The following is a 23,768-nucleotide window of genomic DNA, read 5'->3' on the forward strand; positions in this document are numbered from 1 at the left end:
CGTAGAGGCCTGATGCCGCCCCTCCTTGGAATCCTTCCCAGACCCTGCCCCACCCCACCCCGGGGCAGGGCTCCGGCATTTCCTCAGTTCTGGGCATCAGGCAGGAGTGGGCCTCCTCCTCCCCTTCACACGAACGCAGCAGGCCAGGCGACGCGGGTGGCAGAAGCAGGGGCGCGCCAGGAGGCGTGCGAGAAGTCAGCGGGCTTCTCCAGAAAGGCCTTTAGAACTGCAAACCTGTAAGTGTGTTCTTCCTTCCGAGGTGCTCTCTCCTGGAGCATGTTCGGAATGCCCAAATTTGACTAAATGCAATCATCATGAACTTATAAGTAATAAAAGGTAAATGTGGTTTATGTAGCTGAAAATTACAGGGCTTTTTAAAGTTCTCTGTATACATTAACAAATTTATTTAAATAGTCACTTTCTCCTGAAATTTCTGAAATGCCTTCAAAGGCTGAAGGGGCACCCCCGCCCAGCCTCGGTAGGAAGCTGACCTCAGACTGCTGGAAGAGCCGGCCCGGCCAGCTGGTCGGGAGCACTGCTCACCTCAATCACATAGCCGATGTACTCGATGACATGTCCATTGTACTCTTGAGTTTTTAAAATCAGCTTATCTCCTAGTTAAAAAATGTAGAACCACATGTAAAACTACAAAATCCCCAAATTTTGCTATTGTACCCTAAAATCAAGCATTTTGAAAAAGTAAAATAAACATCACTGGGACCAGCTGCATAAAACCAGCACCGCTGAGGCCAGAGCGAGGTGCCAGGCACACCGCCAGGGCTGACCAGGTTCTACAGAAAACCCTAACCCAGAGCAAAGGCAATGAGACAACGGGACTGCAGCGCTGCCGGTTAGAACACTCCTGCCCAGGGGGCTCAGTCATCAAGTGTCTGCCTTCGGCTCAGGTCATGACCCCAGGGTCCTGGGATCGAGCCCCGCATCGGGCTCCCCGCTCATCCAGGAGTCGACTTCTCCCTCTCCCTGCCGCTCTGTCTACTTGTGCTCTCCCTCTCTTTCTGCCAAATAAGTCAATAAAATCTTAACAAAACAAAACCACTCTTCCCCTGACGGGGGTTCAGCGTCTGCTGATCCCGCTAGTAAAACGTGACGCGTAACAGACCCACCTGCGTAGAGAGAAGGCCTACTTTCAGCCAGTCCTGGGACCTCCAGAACCAGCAGGTCACCGTTTCTTTTCAAGGTGACCCCACTCATGTTATACTCTTTCAGTTCTATTTCTGCATGAATCTCTTCAAGCCAGAGCAAAGTTGAAAACTTTTCCTTGTAGTTCGACATGTTCAAAAGCTGAAAATAAGAAAGCCAGCAAATGAGTGAGAGCAGTCACACCTCCGGGGCCCCGTGGTCTAGGAAAGCGGCAGCACTAAGTCCAAGCTGCTGAAACTCAGCCAAGAGGGAGACAATGGCTTTTGAACACGGATGCGCAGGCGGCACAGGACGGTGCTCCTGAGGTTGGGGAGACTACCTCAGTGAGCCCTGCAACTGCTCCGGCCCCCTTCCTAGACAGTTTCCAGGCCCAGATGCAGAGAGCCCAGGGGGAGCTGTGTGGGCTCTGCACTGAGGAGATGGAGCTGGGGTCCGAGGAGGCCGAAGGGGCAGTGTGCCAGAAAGGTCTGCAGAGCTTCAGACAGTCCCCTCCAAACTGTCAGCTGAGCACTGGTCAGTGCGTGAGGGTAAGAAACCGTGTCAGGCTGGGACGCCCACCTGATGGTGTGAGAGCAGGTTCCTCAGCCCTGGCACCACCAACACCTGGGCTGTACCTTCTCTGGGGTGCGGGCCGTCCTGGGCACTGCAGGGTACTTACCGCCTTCCTTCTGGGCCCCTACCCACTTGTTGATCCTAGCAGCCCCAGCCGTGACAACCAAGAATGTCTCCGGGGAGGACAACGGTCACCTGTTGGGAGCCACTGAGTGAGCGGGAATGAGTCACAGAGCTCACCCAGGGCTGAGAACCGAGTCCCACCAGCCCAAATGGAAAGCCTTGTAATAGAAGAGACTTTGGACGGGTGGGATATTCAGAAGGGTGTCAGCCCTAAACTAAACACCATTCTAGGCCTACCCAGCAAAGGCTTAAAACCCGGCCAGAACGTATCTGTTTCAAAGTAACTTAACTGCATTCCAGAACAAACCACAGAATATTTTCAGGAACAATAAAACATCCCAACAGCCAACAAGGTAAAATCCACAATGTCTGGCACCCAAAGATTACGAGGCTTAGAAAGAAACAGAAAACACAGCCCAAAACGGGGAGGAAAGCCCCTCAGCGGAGCCAAAACAGATGCGTGGCGGAGCTCCAGATGAGCTCACCAGAGCAGCTCTTACTCGGAAGCAGGAAAAGACTGAGCCTGTGCAGCGGACGCAGAAGACCGAGAAAGAGCACTAACTGGGGGAGAGAAGAGCCACCACGTGTGACACGAAAATACCCTGGATGCACGTTGCCGAGGAAAATGCTAGTGAACTGGGCTGGCCACAGGGACCTTCCAAAACGCAATGCAGCGGACAAGCACTGAAGAAAAGTGACCAAAGCAGAACTAAGTGGTGGGGCAGCTCCAATGGGGCCAACGTAGGGCCAGTGCACAGCCAATGGGTATCTGAAAAAGGGGTTCAGCAGAAAGAGCCTCTGAAGACAGAATGGCCAGAAATTACCCACATTTTTTTTTTTTAAAGATTTTACTTATTTATTTGACAGATATTCCAAGTAGGCAGAGGCAGGCAGAGAGAGAGGAAGGGAAACAGGCTCCCCGGTGAGCAGAGAGCCTGATGCGGGGCTCAATCCCAGGACCCTGGGATCATGACCTGAGCCGAAGGCAGAGGCTTTAACCTACCGAGCCACCCAGGCGCCCCAATTAAAAACACGTTTAAGGGCGCCTGGGTGGCTCAGTGGGTTAAGCCGCTGCCTTCGGCTCAGGTCATGATCTCAGAGTCCTGGGATCGAGTCCCGCATCGGGCTCTCTGCTCAGCAGAGAGCCTGCTTCTCTCTCTCTCTCTCTCTGGCTGCCTCTCCGTCTACTTATGATTTCTCTCTGTCAAATTAATACATAAAATCTTTAAAAAAAAAAAAACACGTTTAAGAGATAACTGATCACACAGATAAAAAGCAAAAATAGTAAAATGTAGCAAAGAGTTCAAAATACACGTAGAAGCCAAATTTATGACATTAGCAGAAAGTCCAAGCAAAGCAAACTGGAAGCTGCCACGGTGGGGGTCTCAGCCCTGGGACGCGCTGGAGCATGTCCAGGACCGCGGCGCCGCACAGCCAGCGCTGCACACCGCTCTCCACATGTGGCTCCTCATCTAAACGTCATTCCAGCTGAAGAGGACTGACAACCCCGAGCCCCGGCTGCGTCTACTTACACAGATTGCCAAAGAGCGAACCAACCTCTGGTGGCAGAAAGCTGCCCACGGGAGGCCCAGGGACAGGGCCGGGGGGAAGGGAGGGCTCACTCAGGGCAGTGGGGGGAGATGCGCTCCTCTTCTTGACTGTGCAAGGGTCACAGCGCACACGTCAGAGTGTGCCCCTGCCATGGGCGCAGGCTGCTGCCCGTCTGTCCTGCCTCAGTGAAGCTGATGACAGGAAGGCTCTGCGAACTGGGCACCCTCTTGGGCAGCGACAGGATTAAACAAACCGACAAACCACGCCAGCAGGGGAGCTGTGAAGCCAGCGGCCACAGGGCCCTGCTCACCGCGGCCCCTGGCAATTTTACTACCACTGTCCAGCAGGAGTGCGCTCCTTCCCTCCGCCTGCTTGAGGAAGGCCCCTTCCCAGTGCCAGGCTCGGGGGAAGCGGAGTTGGGGAAACACAGACTAACATGACGCTCCTAACGGCTGCGTCTGCACCAGCAACAGTCACCTGGCCTCTGGGGACCCCCCCATTTCTTTTCTTTCCTTTTCTTTTTTAACATTTTATTTATTTATTTGTGTGTGTGTGTGAGAGCAAGAACACAAGCTGGCAGAGAGGCAGGCAGAGGCAGAGAGAGAAGCAGGCTCCCCACTGAGCAAGGAGCCTGATGCGGGACTCGATCCCAGGACCCTAGGATCATGACCTGAGCCGAAGGCAGCGGCTTAACCCACCGAGCCCCTCAGGCATCCCAGGACCCCCCATTTCTAAGGTCTGCCTGCTGCCACAGAAGCTGGCTCAGGTGTGGGACTCGCCACAAACACCGCGGCGCCTTCCCGACACGCTTTCCCGCTTCCGTCTGCGGCCTGCGCCAGCCCCACTCGGCCACGTGGCCAGGGCAGAGGCCGCCCCGCCTCTGCGTCGCAGCACGCCCCTCGCCGGACGGGCCATCTCCCTCCCTCTTCCAGAGCGCCAGCAAGTCCTTGGGGAGGGGCCATCTCCTGCCCTTGCCCAACGGCACCGCAGCTTCGTGGGAGCCTCTCCTGCCTGCCCAGCTAGGGGCCCAGAGCCGGGCAGACAGGAGGGGCCTCACTGCTCCCTCTAGCATCTCCTCCTGTTCAAAGACAGCCCCTCCCCAGGGCCCCAGCTTCCTCCTAAGCCTTCTCTCCTCTGCAGACCACCCCATCTCCGTCTGCTCCCTCCTGCCTCACGCCCTCAGCCCACAAACAGGCTTCAGGCGGGCTCATCCTCGACCAAGCTCCAGCCACGTCTTGCCCCAGCTGCTGTCTGCTCTGGGGCGCTGCTCATCTGCTGTTCAGCCGATGGGCCCCCGAGCTCCGTGGGGAGCGCCCTCCTGCTCACAGGGCCGCCCTCTCCCCTCTGACAGCAGACGGGACACTTCCCTTGCTCCTGGACCCGGTGTCCACGTGCACACAGGTGTGTACTCTGTCGACCCTCGGCTCCTCTCCAGGCCACTCCTCCCCTGCCAGGGCCTCACCCTTTGTCTGGCATCAGCCACCACCCGAAACAGCAGACGGGCCGGGCAAGCTCCCTCCCATGAGCCCACCGACGGCCTGGAGCACAAAGCAGCTCCACTGCCGCACGGAGCGGGTGATGGGACGGCGTTCCAGGCACAGGCCGCCCGCGGGAGACCTGACGGGCTTGCCCTCCCCCCAGCCACCGGCCTGTGTAGCTGCAGGGCTTCCCCGCACACGTCCTGTCTTCTCGGTGGCTCAGTTTTATCCCGAATGGAAAGCCGCTGAGAGGCAGGCCGCTGGCCTAGCTGGGCGGGTGGCAGTAGGCATCCCCACAAGCAGTGCCCACAGCAGTGGTCCCGACCCCTCATCGCCCTGGGATTCCCAGCTCCCTGAGCCTGCAGTGACGACAAGCTGAGGTCTGAACCCGAGCAGGGTTCATCCTGAGTTTGTTGGAAAACACATATCAGATACATTTCCTACCTCTGCGAGCAAAGGCTGAAAAGTCAGAATGTCAATTTTTTGCTCCACACATTTCTTAAGTCTATCTGGTATTGGATATTGTGGAAGAAAGCTTGGAAGTTGTCGTCTTGAGTTCCTAAAAAAAAAAAGCACAAGTCAAAATTCTTAATCACCCCGTGTCTCAGACAAGCCATTCGCACTCAGGCATCCTTCTCTGCTTTGGAAAGAATAAAGGTCCTTTGAGAACCAAAAATAAATGTGAGCTGGCGCGAGCCTGGAGTTTGCAAAGTGACTTCAGGTACTTCGGGAGCCTTCCCACGTACCAGCTCTCACGGAGCCCTCTCGCGTCCTCCAGCAGAGGAGAGCAGGGCCACCGTGCCCAAGCAGCCCTCTGAGGCCGCACTGAGAGCACAGGTCCTGAGCTCCTGGTCCGCTCTCACAGCGGCTGTGAGCCTAGAGCATCAGGACTCTGCGGCAGGAACGCCACAACACATTCAGCAAAGGCTGCTCTGTCTGGGTCCTGCTATTCGGCCTGGAGTTTGGGGACACTGGGGATCCCCCTCGAGCTTCTGTCTTTCCCCAGAAAGATGTGTGGGGAGGAGTCACTGAAGTCAGCCACCATCAAGATGATGAACACAAGTCCTGCTGTGGACAGGTCTAACGCAGCGCGAGAAGGGACTGGCAAGCAGCAGCAGGAGAGACCGTGCGAGGGCGGCGACACATCACTGGGAGGCCCAGCGAGCCTCTGATTATGCGCACCCGCATGCACTGAAGAAAGGCACTGCTCCCTCCTTCCAACCCTGCGTCCAGCTCCTGCCTGAGTGCCGCGGGTGGGGGGCACGTCGCTCTGACCCCCTTACCCCACAGTCAGCTCCCTTGGATATCGCGGTGGCTCAGCTCCGGACGAGAAGTTTGCTCAGAGAGAAGTTCTGTGGCAGGAAGGCCCTCAGAGCCACCACGAGCCGCACAGGGGAGGCCTGCCACCTGCCACCCACGACGCGGGTCTGTGGCAAGGGCTCCGCCAAAGCACATACATCAAGTATGTGTGGAAGCAGAGGCACTCGGTAAGCAAGAGCCAACTATTGATTAGGAACACAAACACAACGAAGGGGACACACACTGTGGGGTCCTCCTCAGAGACAGAATCGTAGGAAACACACATCCCCGGCCCCCCGAGAGTGAGGAGAGAAAGAGGCGCCGCCCCACTGCCCCCGGCGTCACGCCAGGATGCGGGCCTCTGCAGCAAGCGCGGCCCGCGCGGCTCTCACACGGCGCACACTCGATTCGCACGGCTCTTCCACTCACGGCACCTTTTCTGTGTGGTCACCACGACTGTAGTTTTTGTGGGTGTCAGCGCGGTGGCACTTCTCGACTTCTTCCACGAAAACGGCTCTCGGATGGCTATAAGCGACTCCTCCTGGCTCACGACCGTCACCTCGAGGAACCGGCCGATGACGAAGCGGGAGAAGCAGAGCAGGAGGAGCTCCCGGCAGCGGCCGGGGTCACTTGGAGGAACGAGAAGATTCAGATTCAGACTGACTTACAAGTAGGGCACGTAGGTCCGGAAGAACGGCCCTGCGCGTACAGAAGGTCAGCTACGAAACCATGGTCACCCTTAGCTTTGCGTAATTTCCGTCAGAGAACATGGACTTGCTAAACCAGGCGTCTTCCCACAATAACATCAGCCACTGAAACTACTCTGTGGTTCTCAAACTTCAGAGCAATAGGGAAGACGCCATCAGGGTTCTCAAGTTTCAATCGAAATTGTAGAATGCTACCAAAAATAAACAGCTTTTGCTTTATTTTCTGCCCAATTTCCTGCTGCTGCTCCAAGGCAGGCTCTCCCGGAGGCACCACACTTGGTGCTCACCTGCTGCCTTCCACCGAGTTCTGCGCCGTCACATCTAAAAGGTCATTTAAAGAGGCGGCACTGCACAGCTCTGACTAAAGGGCTGTTTGTGGGAACGGCTGCCCCAGCCACGATGGCGGTGGGCTTGAAGCAAGGTGGTTTAATCAGAGCCACATTAAAAAAAATCTATTTTATTTGAGACAGAGGGAGAGAGTGAGAGAGCACGGAGCAGGGCTGAGGGGCAAAGGGAGAGGGAGCAGCAGACTCCCGCTGCTTCACCACCCGAGCCAGCCAGGTGCCCAGAGTCAGGTTTTTAAAAAAGATTAAGAATTAGCAAGGGTAGAGAACTGGAGAGGGCTGCTGGGAAAGGAAGCGGCCCGCTGCCCGGACGCGGGACTGGGGGGTAGACTGGGATTATACACAGTCCTCCCAGAGAGGGAGGCCTCAAACTCCTGTCCCCGGAGCTTGGACCTGGCCAGCTGCCCAGCTGGAGATGAGGGGCAGGAAGGCCTTAGCTGAGGGCACCGGAGGGGAGGTGAGGAGCCGTGGCCTAGGGGCTGAGAGTGGATGGACTCCAACAGGACTGAGGGTCAGAAACGGGTGAGCGGGTGGGGGGTGTGCGCAGGTTGTCAGGCCAGGGGAGGCAACGCTCTGGTCAGTAAACTCACTCAAACCATTTTCTCCAGCAGTGCTTTTCCTTCTTTTTTATTTTTCTCATCAGAATAGTTCGGAATACTTTTATAACCTCCGACCTCGAGCATCACCCACGATACCTAAAGACCCAAATACACGAATGTCCCCAAGGAGAACCCACTCCCAGCCCTCCAGCCACGTACCGCGCATCGCATGCGACCACAACCGGGGCTCTCGCGCCGGGAGGGATGAGCCCTTCTGGCTCCAGCCCTGTCGTCCGCTTCCCCCGCCTCCTCTCTTCTCCGTCCTCATCTTCTTCACAAGCACAGTCGTCTGGGAGACGGAATTTAAGTCCAGAATTAGATCAGAAGCGAGGCAGTCTCGGACAGCGGTGGCAGGCTAGTGAAAATGCATGCGGACACACAAAATGCCAGACAGGAGGTGACAAAAACATCAGTGGACAGCGGCCAGCCCTTCCTGAGTCTGGAACCACTCGCAGGAAGCAGCACATCTAAAGGGTCTTGGCCGAGCTATTTTTGTCTTCTGCTCGGTCCCAAAGACAAGAGCCCAGAACCTAAAGAGCACAGCAGGTGCTGTACCAGGCCCAGAGCGCAGGGAGCAGCAGCACCCTGTCGCGCAGAGCCCACGGGCCTACAGCTGGCTGACCGGACACAGCAGCAGGAGAACCATCTACCTGGAGAGACGTCTCTGCTGTTCACACGACTCTCTGACGCCTGACAGGTTGTGTTTTTTTGGCAGCTCTCCAGTGAGTCAGTATTTTCATCGGAAAAATTCTCCTTCCTGGGAATGGGAACGAGAGACCCTACTGGGCACTTCTGGGTGTTCTCCAGCGTTTGAAACCTGAATTGTTTAGTTTTATCCCAGCCGGCCAGTTTACAGCTGACTAAGTTTTGAGGAATATCTCCTTTGTTCCTGGAAAAAGAAAATGAGCCACGAATACAAACAAGATTCCTGAAGCTAAAATCGTCAGCTGCCATAACACACATAATTCACTCTGGGCGAAAAGTGATTGTAAATAGCTTTATGAATAGAAGTAAAAAGGATATTTTAGGGTGAAAAACTTCTGAGAGATCTCTATGAAGGAAAAAATAAACAGCCAAAATGAGGCTGCTTCTACAGAAATTCCTTTTTTTAAAAAAAAAAAAATTCTTAAATCACAATTTAAAACTCATTAACGGGACTATAATTACTTATTTATTTTTAAAGATTTTGTTTATTTATCTGACAGACAGAGATCACAAGCAGGCAGAGAGGCAGGCAGAGAGAGAGAGGAGGAAGCTGGCTCCCCACTGAGCAGAGAGCCCGATGCGGGGCTTGATCGCAGGACCCCGAGATCATGACCTGAGCCAAGGCAGAGGCTTTAACCCACTGAGCCACCCAGGGGCCCCGACATGACTTTATTTAAATGACAGACTTGGGACACCTGGGTGGCTAAGTTGGTTAAGCGGCTGCCTTCGGCTCAGGTCATGATCCCAGCATCGGGCTCCTTGCTCAGCGGGGAGCCTGCTTCTCCCTCTGCCTCTGCCTGCCACTCTGTCTGCCTGTGCTCGCTCTCTCCCCTCTCTCTGATAAATAAATAAAATCTTTAAAAAAATAAAATAAAATAAATGACAGACTTACTCTATCCAGATCACCAGATTTTTACTTTCTCCTTCCTTTAATGTTCCAAAATTTGTCATCCTTGTGACTTCAATACCACCTTTGTTCTTCAGTAAAAGGGCTCCGCAGGACTCATCAGCAGCCTCTTCAAAGGCAGCAGGGTCCCTGCAGAGAGCACCCCAAGAACAGCATCACGGGAGCAGACACCCGGAAGCTCCACCCCTACCTCCCAGCCACATTCCTTTCAGACGCGCCACCCCCACCACCGGGCCAAGAGCGGCGCGAGGGACGGACCGTCCATCCCCCGGGGACATACGGCCACAGACTACATACAGAGTCCCTACAAAGACTTTTGGAGAAGGACAGCAAAACACCTTGAAGAAGAAAATTACAAATGCTCAAAGATCTAGAAAAAGGGCAGTGGCGCGGTGGTAATATCTTGAAGGAGCTCCTGATTCTGGGAACGTGCTGGGGAGAGAGCGTTCGATCCTCTGCTCTTCAGGCCGCCGGGAGGGGTGAGGGCAGGCACCCTCCCTTCACGGACCCCGCTCCCCCGCGTTCTGTGGACACTGGCGGGAAGCAGGCGGCTTCAGTCCTCTCACTGCGCTCCCACAGTGCTCATCTAGACAGTGGGGCCCCGGCCACACACGCGGTGACGGTCTCGACCACACTGGCATCCCCTCCTCAGGCAGCTCCTGGCCCTCGAAGTCCTCCCGTCCACACATTCCTCCCTGCCGGGGCACCCCCAGCCCTTCCTCCCTCTCCTCATCCACAGTCCGCGCGCGGACGACAGCAGCCGGCCCCTCACGCCGCCCTCAGCTCACACGGCCTCGCATGGCCCTCGCCCAGACCCAGGGCGCCACTGGGGACGGCCGACAGCTGCCGACGGAGGGCCGAGAAGTACGAGCACAGGAGGGCGGGGAACGACTGCAAGGTTTCCGGCTCAAGCCACCCGGCACACACAGGCGGGCGGTTCAGGAGGAGCGTGGGAGCTCCGCTCTGCGCTCAGGAACGGGTGCCTTTTCCAACACGCACCTGGGCACCCACACAGCGGGTCCGAGAGGAGCGTACACGCAGGGCTGACACCGGGGCCTCTGGACCAGCTGGTGGAGAGAACCCGCACAGAGCCTCACTGCCCCACGCCGTTGCCAGGAGCCTCCCCTCAGGGGTCCGGAAGCCTGAGTGCGGTGACAGCACATGGGCTCTGCCAGGGCAGAAGCGCGGCAGTGCTCCCGGAGCTGGCGCAGGGGCTGGCGCAGGGCCTGGCGCGCAGGGCCTGGCACACAGGGCACCGACTGCCCTCCTGCTTCAGGGCGGCACGCTCATCTCCACTGTAAAGCCAGGAAAGGGGAACCGGCCGCTCACAGGCTGGGAGCTCCCCGGACCCAGCACATTGCCTTCGTCGACCACTCACCTTCTAATCCCCTACGCGGACTAGGAGGTTACGAGGGAATTCCGAAATCATAGGATTTGGGCTTGGCTCACAGCCAGTGTCCCCCCAAATGAATAAGTAAATCTTAAAAAAAAATGAAGAACCTACTATGTCCAACATGTTCTAGAAAGTACCGACACGTGAAAGCACAAAAGCCATCAAACCACCAGGACGCGAACACTGCCGATGCGAGACTGAGGGTTAAGAAGGAACTGCTAGCCTCAACTTTAACCAGCCACAGAGACCGCTGAAAACCTTCCAGAAGACGCTGTCCCCCTTTGACCGCACAGCTTAGGATTTGGACAGGCTGTTACTGAGCTTATTAAAGCAACTCCTAAAATACACTTCAACTGGGCCTCTTGCTCCCGAAGAAGAAAGCGGTTTCCTCGTTACCGTCTTTTCACGGGGGTCATGCACAAGGCTCTCCAGACATAGCACGACTGGCTGCTCTCCACCACCACGGCACTGACCACGTCATGTCTTCGAGGCACGTATCCCTCAGCAAGCTTCAGAGAGTCCAAGGTGAAAAAGATGCTGTCACCTATCACCCCGTTTCTACCGCAGAGGCTAGAAATGCAGACCTGCGAACACAGTCATTGAGGACGGTGTGAACAGGGGCCACACCAGAGCCTGACTCTCCAAACCAGCCCGTCTCGGGTTGGCCTCCAGAACCAGAAACACACACCCGGTGAGCTGTTTGGCAACACCTCACCTGGGCCCCGTTGCAGGCAAAGTGCAGCCTCGGGAGGGAGTGGGGGACCCCGGCCTTGGAGAAGCGAAGCCCTGAAGATTCCATCAATGTGTGAGGGCCTCAGAGCCAAGGCTGAGGTTGTGCAGTCAGAGCGCGTCGGGTGGCCGGTGCTCACTCCCCGTGTCTCCGCCCCGGCCCAGCACGCGCTGCCACCCGCACCCCTGAAAACTCGTCTCCAGCGCCGGAGCCCGCCGGCCTCTACGGCCCCAGTCCTTTTACCCGCCGTCTCCCTCCCAGCAAGCAGAGCGTCGGCACCTTCTGCACGAGCTACAGAAGTAGAATCTCATCGTGCAAGCGTGCCAGGCGACCTCCAGGGATCTCCTTAAGGAAAGCCGCATTCTCAGCAAGGACACAGCCGGACTTCCCGACGCACCCAGGGGAAGCCCGGGCCGGAGGGCAGGAAGGTAAGGACGGGCGAGGGCCGGCACCTACCCTTTCCACGCGCTTGTACCTCAGCGGCTTCACGGAGACGGCCTCGCTGCTCCACGTGCCCGGCCGGATCCAGTACTCCGCCTCCACCCAGTCTCCCTTGCAGGGCTCGAAACCTCCAAGCAGGGAAACCATGGTGCTTACTTGGTAATGTTGGTCATACCAAAGTATACACGTCATTCTGAGGTTGTGATACACAGAAACCATTTCTCTTCTACCCAAGAAACCCGTTTTCAACCTTGGTTTCTCTTCTGGGTTTCCCCAATTAATTGGAGCTGTGGATGTTACAGACTTGCCTTTCTGCAGCCTTACCCTCTCCAGCCTAAGAGGGCAAACGCAGGGAGCCCAGAGAGGTTTGTGGCTTACATGGTCAAGCACCTGGTTTGTGCAGTTTCGGGATCCCATGTGGCTTCCAACATTCCCCACGTTTTTCCTATGCGCTATTCCTAATGCAACAAAATAGGCTCAATAGCACCTCTCTTCCACCTCTAGCCTCTAGGGAGTGCGACTCAAGGTGGCCAGCAGTTTCTCTAACACGGGCCACTGCTCTGTCAGCTCTTCCCAGAAGCAGTGTGAGTGCCCCCCACCCCCACCCCCACAGGTGACAAAGGGCTGTGCGCTCAGACCTGAGAGTTGGGGTGTCTGTGCCAGCTCCGGTGGTGGGGGCAGGGAGCACTCAGTGCCCCTGCCAGATCCTGGGGGGTCGGGGGGGGCAGGCAGCTGTGTTGCGGCCTGCAGGAGGCAAGGTGCCCTAGGCTGCCACTGGCTGGCGGGCGGGCACGCTGGGCAACTGCAGGCTCAAGGACATGCCGTGGCATAACCATCCGTCAGTCCATGACACAGGAAGCACCGTCTGAGAGGGTGAAGCACCGTCTGAGAGGGTGTGTTATGGTGCACGCTGTGAAGCTACAACTGGTTACCACGTTTTTGTCATTTTGCAGTACTTTTGACAGCCATCGGCTCAAGGAATAGAAGGACAGGGACACCCGGGTGGCTCCAGCAGGGAAGTGTCCGACTCCGGCTTTCAGCTCAGGTCACGGTCTCAGGGTTGTGGGCTGGAGCTCCGTGTAAGGCTCCATGCTCAGCGGGGAGTCTGCCCGGGAGTCTCCCTTTCCCTCTGCCCTTCCCCACTGTATATGCGCACTCTCTCTAAAACAGTAAAAATAAAAAAAACACAAACAAAAACCAAAATTGCACAATTTAAAACTGAATTTGTTTCTCAAGAAAGCTGGTGATAAACACCTGAGAGCCCGAACGTCTCCTGACAGGGACCGATCAGCACGAGGGCCACAGTGGTACCACTGATGGCGTGGAACCAGAAGAGACACATGGGCTAGAGCCCTCGGCTTCCGGGCAAGGGGCGTTTTAAGAGGACAGGCCCAGAAGCACAATTTTACAGGTTAGGACATACTTGTATGTTGACTTAAAAACCATGACTTTATTTGTGAAATATTTAACATAATTCCACTAATTTTTTATTTCAAATCTCTTCAGATACACATGAAAATGAAGCAATATGCTAGTTTTATAAACAGTTATCTCGAAGAGAAAAGAAACAGCAAAACAAATTCAAATAATAGTGTGATTTTTTTCCTCCATCAGAATCATGGAATCAGGGATGTCTGGGTGGCTCAGCTGGTTAAGCATCTGCCTTCAGCTCAGGTCATGATCTCGGGGTCCTGGGACTGAGCCCCGAGTTGGGCTCCCTGCTAGTGGGGAGCCTGTTTCTTCCTCTGCCTCTGCACCTCTCTCTCAAAGAAATAAAATATTTAAAAAAGAAAATAAATTGCAGTTATTGAAAATACAGCTTGTAAACAGAAAACAGCGACACTCCTTTCTACCAAAGCAGCAGAGGGAATGAAGCCACGAGGCCCCCGGAGCCTGCCTGGCACCTGCGGCGTAGAGCTGAAGTCGTATGATGGGAGTCCACACTATCCGGCCTGTGCCAAGTCTTCCGAGAAAGCCCTGATGTTTAACTGGGTAAACAGATGCTCTGTAATGGAATGACCGAAGTGGACAAGACGTACCAATTTACAGCATCTGCATTTGATTTGACACTCACAAAAATCTTAGAGACAACTCATTTGATGAGTTTTAATTTATGAGAGCATTTGATCACCTTTGCACTCATAGAGGCAAACAAACAGGCCCTGTAAAAACATCTGCGCTGACACAGTTAACAAGTCTCAATAGAAAAATACCAGACTTGGAGCGCCTGGGTGGCTTAGTCGTAGAGCGTCTGCCTTCGCTCGGCTCGGGTCATGATCCCAGGGTCTGGGCATCGGGCCCCGCATCAGGTTCCCTGCTCAGCGGGAGGCCTGCTTCTTCTTCTCCCACTCCCCCTGCTTGTGTTCCATCTCTCACTGTCTCTCTCTCTGTCAAATAAATAAATTATTAAAAAAAGAAAAAAAAAAACCAGACTTAAGGATTTTGTAGAATTTGCTCTGAGCTTACTAATATTTTCTCAATTAAAAGTGTTATAGCCTATAGGGAGAGCCAGTCAAAGGCTTCAGTTTCAAGTTTATTAACCATAAAATGCAGTTTGGAGATTCCAAACCACTGAATAAAAAAATGAAATTAGATACTAAAAAATTTATGTTTCTAATTTTATTAATTTTTTTCTTTTTAAATATTAAGATTTTATTACTGGTTTGAGAGAGAGCGCGAGAATGCGTGCACATGGTGGGGGCGGGACTTGGGAGCAGAGGGAAAGGGAGAGAGAAGACCACAACCAGACTTCCACTGAGCCGAGTGTGGAGCCCAGTTAAGGGGGGCTGGATCTCATGACCCTGAGATCATGAAAACCGGGCTGAAGTCAAGAGTCAGACGCTTAACCAACTGAGCCACCTATGCGCCCAGTGTATGTTTTTAATATTAGTGACATGGTGTTAGAAATGGTGAAAAATTACAATGTTATTATGTGTCAAGGATATAAAGACTGAATAATATTAAGTGGTTTTAAAAGGCCCAAGTATTCTTTTTCTAAAAAAAGTTTCGCAGTTTCTGAATAACGCTACTTGAAAGGTCCGCCAGTGTAGTAAAATCCGTCTGCTCATCAATATGCAAGTATCCAAAAAATGATTTAATTCCTTTTCACACCCCTTCCCACTTCTCAGTGTGTACCAGTGTGGACACTAAGTGACGGGATCACCCCGGCTATGACTCCGGCCATGGGAGAGGAGAGAGCCGCCGCCAGAACACGAGGTGGGGGTGTGATCCTGACCTCTCTCCCCTGCCTTCTGCCAGTCGCTGGGGGCTCTCCTTAGGCTAATCCCAACCCAAAGCCAGAGGACAAGGCTGGGCGGTCCCTACTGGGCAGACAGAACGGGAAGGATACAGAAGGGCACCAGAGGCTGCAGAGCTCCGGCCGCAGGAGAGGGTGTTCGGAGGGCTGGGCTCCAACCCGGGAAGGAGGGACCAGCTGCTGGGTTGAGGTTCTCAGAGAGAAAATCTCGGGCCCTCAGGGACGCAGGCAGATGAAGAGCAGGGCCTGAAGAGGCGCACTGGTCACTAAGGCACACCCCCACGCACGGCACGGCACCCTGTCCTGTGTGCGGCACCGGTTCCTGGGCCTGGTGAAAGGGCTCAGGAAGGACCCGGGGCACGTGTTCTTTACTACACAAATGGGTCCATAAACCAGTTTAATTTGACAAGAAAAAAATAACCTGACTCGTGACCCTGGCGGGGAGCTCGGGTCACGCCGGTTAAGTGGATACGCAGATGTCACAGGGCTACCCACTGCTTGCTCTGAGAAAAAAGAGGAAAGAAGTGGGTCTGTCGCGCAGTTGGGACTCTAGACCCTGCTCTTAGGTGACTCCTACCCAGAGTCATTCTGTCTCCCAGCCACATCCACAGACATTCGAGTTTCTCAAAACTGGGGGCCAGGATGGCAGTCACTGGCATCTAGTGGCCAGAGCTCAGAGATGCTGCCAAGCACGTTCCACAATTCACAGGGCAGTCACCAAAATGGAACGGGCAGCCTCCAAGGTCACAGTGCGGAGCACAAGAAAGCCTGCTTGAGGCTGAATGCCCAATTCCATTTTAACAGCCTTGGGCCAAAGGGTTAAGGAGTAACTGGGTATTCATGTGTAAAACAGCTTGGGCTCTTCCCCCACGTTAAGAACTCCCAGGAACAGGAGGAGGGCCCCTGGCTGGCTCAGCGGGCACAGTATGCACACAGAAAAAGAATTCCCGTGAGTGTTATCTGTGGGCTGAGGTCTGAAGAGTCCTCCACAGAACTGGGCGGATGGCCACCACTGCCTTTACAGTCTGAGACCGAGGGGACTCTGTGATCCTGACACCTTCCCTCCCACCGTCACACCCTTCAGTACTCACAGGCTCACACCTGTCCCCAGTGACACCCCTTCCTGAGGCAGCCAGACTTGCTCAACTCCCACGCACGCTGCACACAGCTGCAGACTCTCGAGGTCTTTGGAAGGGTCCGAACCCAACCTGAGCTTCACGTGGCCCCTCCTCACAGAGCCCTTGGTCTGCTCTGCACACAGGGACGCTGGGCCTTACGAGCCCCAGAGGAATCCGAAGCCGTCCACCTCCTGCCCTACCACACTCAGCAGTTCCTCAGAGCAGAAAACCGCGTCCTGTCTTCCCCCTTCCATTAGAGCACATTCTACGAAACTGTGCCAGGCCCAGTGCAAGCCCTTCCAATATTTGCTGAACGAATGCCAAAAAGCACCGGTGTATTCGGACTCTCCCTTAAGTAAACGAAACGTCTAGCCCAATTCTTCCTCCTCCCACTTTCTGATCAGGGATGTGCACCGGAATCCCGCCACCTGTTTGTGCAAATACAGTTTGACAGAAACCCACTGCACCTTTCTGCTCTGGTGCTGCCTACGGGCCTGTGTTCATGCTGCCATCAACCTCGAGGCAAGGAGCTGCAAGAGACCATGTGACCCACAAGCTTTACCATCTGGCCTTTTCCAGAAAAAGCCCGTGACCTTTATTTTGGACGCCCATGTTTTTTTTTCACATTGTGATTTCTCTTCCAAGGATGTTCTTTTGCTGTGGAGGTCAGGCCGTCAGCTGTTTGTCTCTGTGGGCCTGATTTTCTCAGCTCAAGAAGACTTCAGAAAATCTTAATAAAGTGCCTCGACCCATGCTTCAGGTACCAGTCCCCATGGTCAACTACTTCAGCACCTTCCAACAGTATCTGCGGCATGAACTGTGTCCCCGTCTGGGAGTGGCCTCCTGTCACATAGTTACAGGGACCTAGCAATTCCCTCTGAAGCTGAGAAACTGCAGGATCGATTTTGCCAGAATTGAGAGTTTTCTGGCAGAACAGAGATTTAAAACCCCCAGCCATCTGTCAGTTTCATTTTGGAAGCTTCCAGGGTTAGCAACCAAGGTCAGAATCCCAGCTTTTACACCTAAGAAAAGTAGAACAGCAAGTGGCCAGGGGGCTGAGCTCATCTACCTCCTGCACTGGGCTCCCGGGCAGCTGAGGTGGGAGAGAACTGTGGCTCTCCCTCTCTCAACGTGTGGCTGGCAGGGTGAGCAGCTGGAATTCAGCCCGGAAACCACCCTGCCCATGCAGTTTTCCAATCTCGCCCAACTCCAAGGCATGTACTGGTCTGTTTCTCCTTGGGAGGAAGGTCTAAGGTCTTCCTCATCTTGCTCCCCTACTGGGTTACTCCCGACCCATCACTGTAGACAGCAGTACACACTCAACTGTTGTTGAACTCACGAATGGCATTAACAAATTATATAGTTACACGTAAAAACAAAATTTGATAGTTAAAAATAAATGCAATTAAAAACGGATATACACTGTGGGAAGGACAAAGCCATCCCCAAGTCCTATTTTAAAACACCCGAAGTACTGTAAAAACAGAAGGTGCCTCGTACATCTATGACGCCGTTGACTTAGATTAGTAATGATACTTACTTGAAAGGAACAATTACCCAGAAATTAGTGACTCCATTCAACAAACGGCACAAAACAAATCACAGCAACCTACACCACCTATGCCGCTGGGAGCCAGCTCCTGACGAAGGCATTCTCGTCCGAAAACCGCTCCATAAACAAAGCACGCTCAAATTTGACACTTTCCTGTGTGTAACCATCTCAAAGCTAATTCATAAAATTAAAAAAAAAAAAACCAGAGAAAACTTCATCTCAAAAGTGAGCAGAAACCCATGTGACATACCTTCGCAAACGCTCTCCAGAGAGAAGTATGTGGTCTGACTGATGTAGCCCGCGCCCTCCATCAGCGAAGTCACACAGCCGATCAGCACCTGGGGGCGGGACTGCGACAGGCCCCTGGCCTGGCTCTTGCTGTCGCCTTCCCACTTATCAGAGACGGCCTCCACCTGTAAGACAACCTGCTACTCACACCGCAAGAAAAGGCCTGTAAGAAAAGCAGACTACAGGAAAGTATCTCTCATGAAGACAGGTGTTAAAAATCCTCACCAAAACACTAGGAAACCAAACATGAGAGTGCATTAATAGGGTTACACAGTGCAATCAAGGCCAGTTTATCCAGAATACAAAGAAGTTTCACACGTGAAAAGTGATCAGTATAATACACCACACATTGGTAAAACAAAGGGAAAAAAATACACGAAATTCTCAGCTGACGCAGAGAAAACATTTGACAAAACAACACCCTTTCATGAGAGAACGCTCCAACCAAGAATTGAAGGAGATTTCACCATGATTAAGCCCACATAAGAAAAACCCACGCCTAACCTCACATTCAATGACAGAAAAATTGAAAGGTTTTCCATTAGGATAAGGAACCAGGCAAGGAAACTTTGCTACATCTGTTCAAAAAAAGTATTCAGGCCCTAACCAGAGAAACTGGACAAGAAAAAGAAGTAAAAGGCACCTAAACTAGAAAGAAAAAGTTAAGATACTCGTTTGCAGTGGTATGATTTTATATGTAGAAACTGCTAAATATTCCATAAAAATCTGTTAATTTTTTAAATTTCAGCTAATAAATTCAGCAAACCTGTAGAATACAAGATCAATATAGAAAAATCCATCTCATATATACGCACTCACAATGAACGAGCCAAAACCAGAAATTTGGAAAACAATTCCATTTATAATACCATCAAAAAATAATAAAACACTTAGGAATAAAGTTAAGCAAAAAGATGAAATACATACACTAAAAACTACAAAACGTGGCTGAGAGAAGTTAAAAAAAGACACAGATGGACAAAGCATTCATGGACTAGAAGACCTAATACTGAGGTATCAATACTATCCAATGTGATGTACAGATTCAATGTAATCCCTCTCGAAATCCCGGGAACATTTTCAACGGTACTCTAAAGTTCACACGGACTCTCAAGGGACCCTGAACAGCAAAAACAACCTTGAAAAGGAAGAACAAAGTTCTCCGAAGCCTCAGCAATCAAGAGCGTGTAGCGCCGTAAAGACAAACTCAATACTCACGGTAAAGAATGTGCGCCAGTGACTCTCACAAGGGCGCTGAGACCACTCAAAGGAGAAAAGGTACCCCACTGTGCAGTCCTCTCGAAAAATGGTGCTGAGGGGCGCCGGGTGGCTCAGTGGGTTAGAGCCCCTGCCTTCGGCTCAGGTCATGATCCCAGGTCCGGGGATGGAGCCCCCGAGCCGGGCTCTCTGCTCAGCAGGGAGCCTCCTTCTGCCTCTCTCTCCGCCTGCCTCTCTGCCTACTTGTGATCTCTGTCTGTCAAATAAATAAATAAATCTTTAAAAAAAAATCGTGCTGAGAAAATGACACCAACGCACAAATGAACGAAGGCGAACCCTTACCCAACACCATATTAAAAAATTAACACGAGGTGGATCAGACTTAAATCTAAGAGCTAGAACTATTAAACTTTTAGAAGCAAGCAAAGGTGAAAATCTTCATGATCTTGGATTAATCAATGACTTTTTCATTGTGATATCCAAAGCACAGTCAACTAAAAAAAAAGGATAAATTCCACTTCACCAAAATTTGAAATGTCCGTGTATCGAAGAAAACGATCAACAGAAGCTGAGAAGATAACCCACAGCACAGCAGGAACGCTTGTAAATCACGGATCTGATAAAAGACCAACACCCAGAATATATAAAGAATTTCTGTAAGTCAAGAAGAAAATAAACAAGACAATGAAAATATGGACAAAGAACTTAAATAAGCATTTCTCCAAATAAGGTTTATAAATGACCAAGCACATGAAAAAATGTTCAACATCACTGATTATTAAGGGAAGGTAAATCAAACCCACAGCAAAATACCACTCTGTATCCACTAGGACGGCTACTCTCAAAAAAAAAGAAAAAAGAAAGTAACTTGTGTTGGCCAAGATGTAGAAAAACTGGAATCCCTGTGCATTGCTGGAAGGAACAGAAATGGTGCAGCTACTATGGAAAAGTTTGCTGGTTCCTCAAAGAGCTAAACACAGAATGACTATACGACTTCTTTAATTCCACTGCAAGGCGTATACCTGACAGAAAACGGGGACTCAAAGACACTTGCTCAGAGCAGCATCATTCACGATACCCAAAAGGTAGAAACATCCTAAGTGTTCAACAGATGACGGTACTAAATGTGATCTATACATACAGTGGACTATTCCTCAGCCATAAAAAGGAATAAAATTCTGATACAGGTTACATGGATAAACCTTGAAAATACTATGCCAAGTTCAGTAATGCAAATACAAAAGGACAAATATTGCATGATTCCATGTGTGTGAGATACCTAGAAGAGTCAAATTCATAGAGATAGAAAGTAAAACTGAATTATTGTTTTAGGAACGATGGTAAAATTGGGAAAATAATGATAATGGGTATGTACCTGTCACTGGGTTGTATACCAAAAATGGTTAAAATGGTAAATCTTATGTATATTTCACCATAGTAAATCTGTGTAAAAAATAAGGAAATTCCACATCCTTCATGAAATCAGTACATACTACCTAATGTGGGCAAAGCAAGCGAAGGTATGAGCACACTGTTCAAGTGACTCAGGAATCTACTGAAAAGCTGAGAGCAGAACCCAAGGAGAGCTCCGAGCCTGAGGAAATAAAGGACAGCGGGAGTACACGCGATCTCTCTCTCTCTCTCTCTCTCTCTTTCTTTCGGTAGCAGTGTAGGCCAGAACAACCTTCTAAAACTTTCTGCAACGATAGAGACATTTTGTGTTTGTGCGGCCTGATTTGGTAGCCACCAGCTGCACTTAGCACTGAAAATGTGGTTAGCGAAGCTGAGCAATTTTAAATTTTATTTACTTTTAATACGTTTAAATTTAAATAGCCAACACATGATTGATGCTATCATCTTGAATGATGCAATTCTAAAATGTTACTTAAATGTACTATTTTTTAAAAAAGATTTTCTTTATTTGACAGACAGAGATCACAAGCAGGCAGAGAGGCAGGCACGATCCCAGGACCCTGAGATCATGACCTGAACCGAAGGCAGAGGCTTTAACCCACTGAGCCACCCAGGCGCCCCTAAATGTACTATTTTTAAGATTTAAAAAGATAATATTAAGCATTAGACTGCCATTTGCTAACTAGAATAAAGTACACCTCAAACATTTTTTTGAAAGATTTTATTTATTTACTTATGTGAAAGAGAAAGAGTAAGTGAGCAGGAGGGAGAGGGAGAGAGAATCTGAAGTGAGACTTGGTGCTGAGCACAGAGCCCAACACGGGGCTTGATCCCATGACCCTGAGATCATGACCTGAGCCAAAAACCAAGAGTTGGACGCTCAATCGACGGAGCCCTCCAGGTGCCCCAAACCAATTTTTTTTTTTTTTTTTTTTTGAGAGAGAGAGAATGCACGTGCGCATGGGGCTGGGTGGGAATGGGAGAGGGAGAAAGACAAGTTCAAGCAGGCTCCACACCCAGCAAGGAGCCTGATGTGGTGCTGATCCCACAATCCCTGAGATCTGGACCTGAGCCAAAATCAAGAGTCCGATGCTTAACCTTACCCCAGGCCCTCCTCATCTAAATCATTTTTTAAAAAGAGAATTTATTTATTTATCTGACAGAGAGAGAGATCACAAGTAGGCAGAGAGGCAGACGGAGCCGGGGTGGGGGCGGGGGGAAGCACGTTCCCTGCTGAGCAGACAGCCCGACGCGGGGCCGATCCCAGGACCCTGAGATCAGGATATAAGCCGAAGGCAGAAGTTTAACGGACTGAGCCACCCAGGCGCCCCTCAACCATTTTTTAAAAAAAGAATTTATTTATTTATTTGACAGAAAGAGAGCACAAGTAAGCATGGAGAAAGAAAAGCACGCTCTCTGCTGAGCAGGGAGCCCGATGTGGGGCTTGATCCCTGGATCCCAGAATCATGACCTGAGCAGAAGGCAGCCACTTAACCAAGTGAGCCACCCAGACGCCCCTCATCTCAACCATTTTTAAAAAGGAGTTCAACTCCCTAAATTTGCCAACTACCAAATTATATGACAAAACCCAGCAGCTTTCCTACATACGAAGAAAAATACTAATTTAAAAATTTAGGGGGCACAGAGTGGTGCCATAAGTAGAGTGTCTGATTCTTGGGTTCAGCTCAGGTCTAATCTCTGGGTCACAGGGTTGAGCCCTCCACTGGGCTCCACACGGGGCATGGAGCCTACTTGAGATTCCTGCTCTCCCTCTGCCCCTCCTGCTCATGCTCTTGTTCTCTCTCTAAAGTAAATAAAGAAATCTTTTAAAAAAATACAAAGCAAAGTCATATTGATAATGGAATATAAACATTAAAGTTCATGGATATAAAAAAATTGTAGAATCTAAACAAAGATATTGAGCTACAAAAAGAAGATAAAGGAGGCTTACGTAATCGGGGAAGTTGTCTCGGGAGATGCGGATGCGTGATCTACTGGTCGCTCGGCCTAAACGGTTCCACAAGCTCAGTGCTGTCCAAAGAGATTCTGAGCTGAAGAGGAGGCACAAGAGAATGACCCCAGTGTTCACCCAGAATAATCAGAGAGCGGGAGAATGCTATCCACGTCGAGGAGGGAAACCCGCCTACCACCCAAGGATGAGACAGTGCCGCGAGGGCCGACACACAGGCATGAGGACCAACAGGGCCCCATACAGATGGGGTTCTGGTGTATGATAAAGGGACACTCTTGATCAGAAGGAAGAAAGTGGGATGACTGGTCAGCTCCTGAGAGAGCAATGTCTGGTTCCCTCTTTCAGCCTGTATAGCATATAAATTTCAGGCAGACTAAATATTTAAATGTCAATAGACAATTTTCAGAGAAAACTTGACTGCATATGTCTAAGAAGTGGAACAAGCCTCTCTAAGGATTCTTAGAGGCCAAAAGCCACAAGGAAAAGATAGACACATTTAACTACATAAAACAAAACTTGAAAAAATAGTCAAAACATAATCTCGGGAGAAGCATCTACAATACTTTCATATAACAATATTCCTTAAAAAGTTCTCATTTCCCAACAAGACAAGGATGTGCACTCGTCCCACTTTTATTTGCTGGAGTACTGCAAGTCCTAGCCACAGCAGTTAGACGACATAGAGAATAAGCAGCATCCAGACTGGTAAGAAAGAAGTTAGCATACGCAGATGACACGATGCAATATACGTTTAGAAAACCCTAAAGGCTCCACCAAAAAACTACTGGAACTGATAAATGAACTTAGTAAAATCACAGAATACATATCGATATAGAAAAATCTGTCGCATTTGTATACACTAATAAAGAAGCTGCAGAAGGTGAACTTGAGAAAGCCATCCCATTTACAATTGGATCAAAAACAATAAAATACTTAGGAATAAACTTAACCAAAAAGGTGA

At 51.2% G+C, this 23,768-nt stretch overlaps 1 protein-coding gene across 4 annotated transcripts in view; it reads right to left on the bottom strand.

Moving 5' to 3' along the window:
• MOV10L1 (Mov10 like RISC complex RNA helicase 1) overlaps positions 1 to 23,768 on the bottom strand; it is a 66,050-nt gene that overhangs the window by 36,123 nt on the left and 6,159 nt on the right. For 3 of the 4 annotated variants that reach the window (XM_032345834.1, XM_032345833.1, XM_032345832.1), the window contains exons 3-12: positions 18,167 to 18,329; positions 12,006 to 12,118; positions 11,216 to 11,403; positions 9,412 to 9,555; positions 8,465 to 8,703; positions 7,974 to 8,103; positions 6,599 to 6,793; positions 5,310 to 5,424; positions 1,125 to 1,302; positions 544 to 614 (exon numbers count right to left, since the gene is read on the bottom strand). In XM_032345834.1, the coding sequence (XP_032201725.1) occupies positions 544 to 614; positions 1,125 to 1,302; positions 5,310 to 5,424; positions 6,599 to 6,793; positions 7,974 to 8,103; positions 8,465 to 8,703; positions 9,412 to 9,555; positions 11,216 to 11,403; positions 12,006 to 12,118; positions 18,167 to 18,329 (1,536 nt within the window). Of the gene's footprint in view, positions 1 to 543; positions 615 to 1,124; positions 1,303 to 5,309; positions 5,425 to 6,598; positions 6,794 to 7,973; positions 8,104 to 8,464; positions 8,704 to 9,411; positions 9,556 to 11,215; positions 11,404 to 12,005; positions 12,119 to 18,166; positions 18,330 to 22,786; positions 22,887 to 23,768 lie in introns of all 4 variants that reach the window. The other variant, XM_032345835.1, reaches the window with a different exon arrangement.

This window comes from Mustela erminea, chromosome 6 (genome assembly GCF_009829155.1).
Source record: "Mustela erminea isolate mMusErm1 chromosome 6, mMusErm1.Pri, whole genome shotgun sequence".
Taxonomy (NCBI): domain Eukaryota; kingdom Metazoa; phylum Chordata; class Mammalia; order Carnivora; family Mustelidae; genus Mustela; species Mustela erminea.